This window comes from Salvelinus fontinalis, chromosome 20 (genome assembly GCF_029448725.1).
Source record: "Salvelinus fontinalis isolate EN_2023a chromosome 20, ASM2944872v1, whole genome shotgun sequence".
In the NCBI taxonomy this organism is placed as follows: Eukaryota; Metazoa; Chordata; class Actinopteri; order Salmoniformes; family Salmonidae; genus Salvelinus; species Salvelinus fontinalis.
In genome coordinates, this window is record NC_074684.1 from 44,865,265 (window position 1) to 44,873,244 (window position 7,980).

General features: G+C 39.1%; 2 protein-coding genes across 2 annotated transcripts; both read right to left on the minus strand.

Moving 5' to 3' along the window:
* Positions 1–869: 869 nt before the first annotated feature.
* On the minus strand, positions 870–4,742 carry LOC129817908 (GTPase IMAP family member 9-like). The gene is made up of 2 exons (XM_055873505.1): positions 3,435–4,742; positions 870–932 (listed from the first exon to the last, which is right to left on the minus strand). Exons 1-2 carry the CDS (start codon positions 4,740–4,742, stop codon positions 870–872), a joined length of 1,371 nt encoding a protein of 456 aa, XP_055729480.1.
* An 85-nt stretch (positions 4,743–4,827) lies between these two features.
* Positions 4,828–7,980, minus strand: LOC129817909 (GTPase IMAP family member 8-like). Its single transcript, XM_055873506.1, has 4 exons — positions 7,962–7,980; positions 7,034–7,744; positions 5,487–6,131; positions 4,828–5,309 (listed from the first exon to the last, which is right to left on the minus strand). Exons 1-4 carry the CDS (start codon positions 7,978–7,980, stop codon positions 4,828–4,830), a joined length of 1,857 nt encoding a protein of 618 aa, XP_055729481.1.

Below are 7,980 nucleotides of genomic sequence, written 5' to 3' on the forward strand. Positions count from 1 at the left end.
GACTTTCTCCCTCTTGAAAAGCTCACTTATGTCCTCCGCAAGAGACAGCCCAAGTTTGATAGACTCTGGTCTCCACTACTCAACTATATTTCAAATTGGACAGAGTGAATGGGGTGCTTAGGGAAATGAGCAGATACATGTTGTGTAAGGTGCTGTAAAAACGAATTATTTGCTTGTCATCTCAGCTACGGCTGGAAATAGCTAAGAACCTTGATGGTGCTGCTGCAAGTTTTTAGATATATATATATATATATTTATTTTTATAGTTGTCATTTTTATTATTATTGTTAGTTATTTTTTTTATTTTTAATTCTGTCACATCTGTGAATGTGTAATGTGTTTTGTTGGTTGATTGAAAAAAAAATTAAAAATGAAATATGCCCATTTGTTTTGTTTATTTTCCTTGTTATAGAATTGCACTGTTATGTTATATATAGCAAATAATGTTGCATATCTATGACACATTGTAGGCGGTAGAGCGAAGGCGGGAACACATCTGCTTTTTCAACAGACAGTAGACCTAGCCCACTTCAGCCACAATATCTAAAACCAACCAAATCTGTTCGGGAACATCGATATTGACATGTTTTCACAACTAACCTGATTTCATTAAACTATTGAGAGCCCCTCTCTCTGCACGTCTCTACCCGCTGGAGAAAGTTATAAAGCAGAGCGAGAGAGAACGCCATGGAAGTGGTGAGATATTCTATGAGGTCAGCCTATTAATTATTCAAAATATAAAATATGCCCTATTATAACTATATACTAACCATGTACATTCTCTCATTTGTGTGGTATTTAAAATTATTTTGCTAATGTCGCCAGTCATGTAAAATGAAGTAGAATTGCCTAACCAACACAATGCTTTATTAGCTGGTTATCTGCAGCCATAGCTGCAGGAAGTAGGGGTGCTGAAGGTTCTGCCGCACCCCCTGAAAAATCAGAAAACAAATGTTTTTTTTTATAAACAACCATTTCTTTATTTTTTTTGTAGTGCAATGGACCTTTAATAATCATTTCACATAGTCTACTATAAATTTCACATAGTCTCCTATACATTTCACATAGTCTACTATAAAACATTCTATTTTCACACACCCAATCAGAGTACTATTTAGAATGCAAGAACGGGTATTCAGACATGCCCCTGGACTACAAGAAATTGAGATTTGGGAATAGTTGTTAACTGAATGAAATAATTCAATAATTAACAGATGTGTTGATATTTGTCTCTTGTGTCTTTTATTCTCTGGTTTGAACAGCACAAAGACAGATATAGCATCAGGATATATAAAGCACAGTCACGGATATAAAAGTTAAACATATGAAATCAACAAGTAAAAGCAAAACAATGGCTGCTAGTACAGGCCAGGAAGGCAATGGGTGTGTTCGAAATCTGTAATACTAAATACTATTTAGAATGGTCTGTTAAGTAAAAAATGAATGCAGTAAGCAACAAATATAAACATACTAGGCTCATACATTCTAGGCTCATTAATACTAGGATCATACATTGTAGGCTCATACATTCTTGGCTCATACATACTAGAATGTGTATTCTAATGCAGTGTTTCCCAATTCCGGTCCTCAAGTACAACCAGAAGTAGGACCATATTTCTGTGGCCCACAGACAAGTACACCTTATTCTACTTGTCATCTAAATCATCAAGCTCTTGACAGGTGTTAATCCGGTGTTGTTGTCCAGGGCTACTACAAAAATGTGTACTGTTGGGGGTACTGGAGGACTGGGGTTGGGAAACTGATCTAATGCCCAATTGTGTCGTTTACTGCCATTCATTCTGGTACAACACGTCCCCTGATCTTATTTGCAGCTGTTGTCAAACACACCTGGGGCTGAAAAGATGATTGTCTTCCTCAATCATCAGTGACCAAATACCCACACTTGCGTTCTACATAGTAAGCTTTTTGTGTATGTGAAAAGAGAGTTTTATAGTATGTTGTAATTTCAAACATCGTGTATGCTTAAATGCCAGGATGTCATACTCATTTGGCCTTTTCATCTAGTAGAATTCACTGCACCCTATTGAGGAAGAGAATCGTCTTCTCACAAGTGTGTTTGACAACAGCTGATAATCAGAATAGGGGACACACTCTAATAAACCAAGGGAGGGGAACAGTCACGATTGTCCATTAGATGAAGCCTTCTCAGTATGTTGATATTTGTTGCTTTCTGAATGTGTTTTTACTAAACAGTACGTTCTATCTAGTATGTAGTATGATTAGTACACAGCATTCATTTGAGTAATTAGTAGGCAAGAAATGTCACAGGCTACTATTTAAATTTCAAATTTTTCATAACTAAACAGCCTACTATTTAGGAAGCTGGTACAGGTGTCCGGACTCTGACAATTTCTCTGGGAAAGTACAGGTGAACATTCTGCACATTTGTAGTTACCGTTCTATATCTGTAGCAGTTTAAGCATGTGATTTACAACACTGTTGTTAAAGGAATGTGGAGCAAAGATCTTAATATTATACTATTTCAGCTTTTACACCATCTTCATCCTCCTCCTCATCATCATCATTACTGTCCAGTAGGTAATGACATTTTATGTACTATGTTGTATTTACATACAGTATATTCATTTCCGTCAGTAATGTTGTTAGGGGGTGCATGTTATTACTATCTTCAAAACTAATCTATGTTTTAGGGCAGGAAATATCATAGGGAAACCCTTCAATATCAGAGGGTTATGCCTTATTTGAATGGGTAGTTAAGACTCTCACAGTATACTACATATGCCTGATGGATTTACCAAGTTTTCCATCTCTGCTTTCTGTTTTGTCTCCAATTCCTTCATTTTATCAGTCAGTGCTTTTTCATTATGACCATATTGACCCTTCAATTTATCAGTCTCCTTTTTGTGCTTTTGCCTTAGTTTCTCCTTCTCTTCTTTATATTTCGCAAACGTTTTATTTTTGTCATTGTTTCTAAAGAAGTTTAATTCCTCTGCTTGTCTTCTGGCCTCTTGATCATATTTATCCTTCTTTTCTTTGGTTTCCTTTTCGTGCTCTGCCTTCATTTCCTTCCATTTCTTCTCTTCTTGTTCTCTCCTGACTTTATCTTCCTTCTCCTTCCTCATGTTTTCTTCTTCACGTTCTTGTTGAAATGTTTCCTCCAGTTTTCTTAGTTTTAGTCTCTCCTCCACTCTTCTATTTACATCCTCTTGAAATCTTCTTTCCTGTTCCTCTCTACGTTCTTTCTCCCACTGCTCTTGTTGCGTTGTCATTTTGTCTGTCAACTCTCTCCTCTTTTCTTTAAAGTCTTGTTCAATTCGGTCTCTTTCTTTCTGCTCTATTTCTCTCCTCTGCTCTTCTGATTCTTTCATGTTTATTCTCTCTTGTTCCCTCTCTCTTTCAAACTCCTCTCTCAATATCCTCTGTTTTTTCTCTTGTTCTACAAGAGTTTCTACCTCCTTCTGTCTCAGCCTTTCTTCTTCCTGTTGTCTGTCTCTTTCTTTCTTCAACTGTTCCTCCCATTCCTCTTTTTCTCTACACATGGCCTCTTGGAGTTCTGTTTGACCTTTCTCTGCTTCCTCTATTTTGCTTTGCCACTCTTGTCTTACTTTCTCTTCCTTCTTTCTCCTCTCATCCTCTTCTTTCTCTCTCCTTTTAATTTCTTCCTCCTGTTCCCTTTTTAGTTTAGCAAACTTCCTTTCTTGATTTTGAAGCTGTTCTTCTCTGTCTTTCTCTTCTTTTCTCAGTTTTTCCATCCTCATGTTATATTCTTCTTCCTTTTCTCTTTGGAGGTTTTTCAACTTTATTTCCTGAGTTTGTATCTCTTTTTCCATCCTCTCTTTTTCTGTGTTCCATATTTCTTTTTTCAACTTTTTATCTTCTTTCCTTTTTTTGTCCTCCAATTCTCTTTCTTCCTTCTCTGCTTTCTCCTTGTCCTCATGTTCTTTTCTAATAGCTTCCTCTCTCTCTCTCAACAGTTTATCTCTCAGCTGTCTTTCCTCCTGAACTTTCAATCTCTCCTCTTCCAACTTTGACTTCATCTTTTCCATGTCTGTTTCATGGCTGACCTTCAGTTTCTCCATGTCAGCCTTTATCTCCATCTCTCTCTCCTTCAGTATTGCTTCCTGTTTTTGTTTAATGGCTGCATCTGCCTCCTGGAACATCTCATTGGTGTAGAAACTGCCCTTGTTCATGGACACCATTTTGTTAATCTTCTTAAGAAGCTCAGTGACCTGTGTGCGATTCTTGTCTCTGTTGTTGAAGACATGGAATCTGTCTCCACAATCTCTGATCAGTTTTTTCAGTTTGGCATTCTTGCTGTTCCCAATGTAATCTTGAATTGATTCATTTTCCAAGTCATCTCCTCTAGTAAACAGAACTAAGCAGAACATTCCTGCCCGTGGACCAAAGGTTTTCTCTATGAGGTCCAAAGTGTCCAGCTCCTCCTGTGTGATTCTCCCGACACTCAACACTATGATAAACACATGGGGTCCAGGAGCTGACAGGGAAACACATTTCACTATCTCTTGCTGAACATCTTTATTAGACAGTGTTGTGTCAAAAAGGCCAGGTGTGTCAACCACAGAAACTGTTATTCCATCAACTTTGCCAACTGCCTTCTTGCAAACTGTTGTCACAGAATCAGTGCTGGATTTAGACGCAAATTCTTTTCTGCCCAGGATAGTGTTTGCAGAGGCGCTCTTCCCATTGCCAGTTTTCCCAATCAGCACCACCCTTATGCACTCTGTGCTGGAGAACTCCATTTCAGCACCTACAAATTAAACAATAAATTATAATAAATTAATGTTAATTACTGCATAAATGTATATTAAAATCAACACAGAAGGTTCATAGTGTTAAATCATTGTTTTCCCAATCACCCCCCAATATTTGTTCCTCCCTGTGTTCAACAAACTCACCTTGTGACATGTTCCTGATTCTCTCCTCTAAATCCTTGATTCTTCTGTTCTTTTCCTCCAGTTCTGATTGGTGTTTAGCCTCCATGTACATGTACAGAGTGTAGCAGGTTCTGTTCTGATCCATCATTTTGACTATTTCTGCTACAAGTTCTGTCGTCTGCTTGGCGTTATCAATTTTCAAAGCATCATAGATTTTATACCGCCCTCCGCATATCTTGATCAGTTGCTTTGTGTCTGCATTTTGTTCCACAAAGTCAACTGCAGTTTTATCAACTGGAATGTTATCCTGTCTAAACAGGACCATGAAAAAGTAATTGACTCGTGAGCTGAGAATCTTCTGGATGGCCTCCAACTCTCCTTTGTCTTCATCAGTGAGTGGACCCAAAGGTACGACCAGGAGGAAAGCATGGACTCCAGAGTCACAGAGAGAGACACAGTGGAAAGTCTCACGCATCACTTCCTCCTGAGTGAGATGTGTTCCATACAGAGCAGGCAGCTCGATGAGGGTGACAGGCCGACCACACACCTCTCCTTCTCTCTTCACACACACTGAGGAGGAGCTGGACTTTGGACTGGACTCTGTCTGACCCAGTATGGCATTGGCTATAGAAGTCTTCCCGGCTCCTCTTCTGCCACACAGAACCACGTTCAGTCTCTGAGCCTTTGGTGTCATGGTATCATGTGTTGTCTCTTCATTGGAGGTGAGGTATCTCCATTCATTCTCCTCTACCATCTTTTCTATCTTTTCAGTTAACTCTTTGTGGTCACTTCCTTGTTTGTACATTTCATGATGCCTTCCTCCACATTCTTCGATCATTTGTCTCAGATGAGGATTTCTTGTGACTCCCTTGCGGTGAGTAATGATCACCATTGAGTACTTGAAGGTTTCTTTACCAAATATGCTCAGGATCAACTTGAATGTGTTTCTGTTCTCCTCTGTGAACCCCTCAGGCTTCAACACCAGCAGGACCCCATGAGGCCCAGGAGCAGAGAGGGACTTACATTTCTCCATCTCCTCCATCAGGGACTGCACAGTCAGACGTGGAGCAAAGAAGTCTGGAGTCTTTACAACAGTAACAGACTTGCCATTCACCTCCCCACTGGCTGAATCACATGGCTGTTTATAGTTGAAGAAATGAGCAGGCCTAAAAGCCTCTTTCTGTAGGATCATGTTACCCACTGTACTCTTCTTGTCGTCATTCTTCCCCAGAAGCACAATCCTGAGTGAAGACACTGTAAAACACATGTACACATTGATTAGTATAAGGATATACATATGAAACATAATGTAGTTGACCTGTTAACCAAATGTTTATACTGGAGGATTGTCCCTGTTGCGAATTAACAAAGCTTGACTCCCAATACTTGTTGTAAAAAAGCTTGACAGTAGTAGTCAGTAATATTGAGCCAGTACAGTTCCAGAATGTTATTTTGCTCAGTGATTTCCGTGGAATCCCTCACATTGTACTCCATTGCGTCACGTTTAATGGCCACAATACGGCAAATCTCTGCACTAAGCATGTTGAGCATCATTTCTTTTTGTATCCACCAGAGGGAGCAATGACCTCAAATTGATAGATACTGTTGGTTTATGAACTGTGAACTCATACCACATTCTAATCGATAAAAGTATTAAAACAAAACAATGACATGAGCATTATACTATAAAGTACAGTAGGACCTCAGAGATACAAACACGTTGGGAATGGAGGTCGGCAGAATATTGAAATGGTGAATAAGTCATTAAGAAACCTTTTCTATATTTTCTTTCAACGTCACGTCTACTTACACAGATTTTGTACCATCTGTCCATTTTGAAAAACAAAAATAATGAAAGTAATGAAAATGTGTCCTAATGACAAATCCTTCTGAGCTGTAGCTCTCCCTCTTAATTAACAAATAGTTGTATTATGGTGTTTAACTACTACATTTTACCCACATTTGTCATGTCTGCTTAATGGCTTCAGTCTTTCTTCCTTAAGTGATACCAGTCCTGAAAAAAAGTTGACATAATCAATTTCAGTGACTTCCTCTTCGCAGTCAATTTAAACCAGTCATAATGAAACAGAAGTTAATTGTCAGTTGTATTCAATGCTCATCTCATTATAACTTATGTCAGTGTTCTGTATACTTACCAATTTCTCTAATTTTCTCCCATTTGTCCAATTGTGCTGATTCACCTTGTTCCAAAATATCCTTTCCAAGTTCTTCCTCAGAGGAAGATTTGAGGCTTCCATCAGTTTTACTCCTGTTGATTTCCTCTTTCCCTTGTAACATGCCACTTGAACTATCTTCAAATATCTCACAGGTGAGATAGTCTCCTCCATTCTCCTTTACAATCTTGTCAATATCTGCCATAAGTTGAGTGTGGTCACTGAGGTGCATGAGGTGCTGCCTCCCTCTACAGGCTCTGACCATCTGATTCAGAGGGTGATCCTCATCCATGTGTCCCCTCTTGTCTTCATGAGTTGTCAGTACCATTGAGTAGTCAAAGGACCGGTCACTGAGGGTGTCTAGGATTGTCCTGATTCTGTCTCCCTCTTCCTGTGTGAACTCCTCAGGCTGCAGCACCAACAGGAACACATGAGGTCCCGGTTTAGACAGAGTGACACAGCAACGCAGTTCCTCTGAGAGTTTGTCATGTGAGATGTGAGGGTCTAACAGGTCTGGAGTGTTGATTACAGCTATGTGTCTTCCCTCCACCTGACCCCTGGCTCTCTCACAGTGGTTTTGTACAAAGTTGGGATCAAATGCCACTGTGTTCAGGATGAAGTTCCCAACAGCACTCTTCTCAGAGCCATTCTTGCCGAGCAGCACAATCCTTAGCTCTGTAGGACTTTCAGACACTGTAACATAAACACCACCACAACCTTATTTAAAATGTCTGCTGGAAAACATTGTTGAAAATGTTGACACTAACATTTTTGTTTGCTTATCTTTCAGTATAACACCATGAACATTACGCACCATATTACAACATAACAACATCAATCCACAACTACAATCTAGAGAAATCAAAAATCAGTTGAAATAAATCAGGTTGATATTTTATTGATCACTCACTCTTTGGGGGTAATTCCAT

Excerpts from the sequence above, each read along its gene's own strand:
- LOC129817908 (XM_055873505.1), bottom strand. The coding sequence starts at position 4,742 with ATGGAGTTCTCCAGCACAGAGTGCATAAGGGTGGTGCTGATTGGGAAA. Across the intron at positions 933-3,434 it reads AAAGGCTGAGACAGAAGGAG|GGGGTGCGGCAGAACCTTCA; the intron begins GTAGAAACTCTT and ends CTGATTTTTCAG.
- LOC129817909 (XM_055873506.1), bottom strand. Across the intron at positions 6,132-7,033 it reads GGAGAAAATTAGAGAAATTG|TGTCTTCACTCAGGATTGTG; the intron begins GTAAGTATACAG and ends TGTGTTTTACAG. Across the intron at positions 5,310-5,486 it reads TATAGCCAATGCCATACTGG|TCCATGCTTTCCTCCTGGTC; the intron begins GTCAGACAGAGT and ends GTGACTCTGGAG.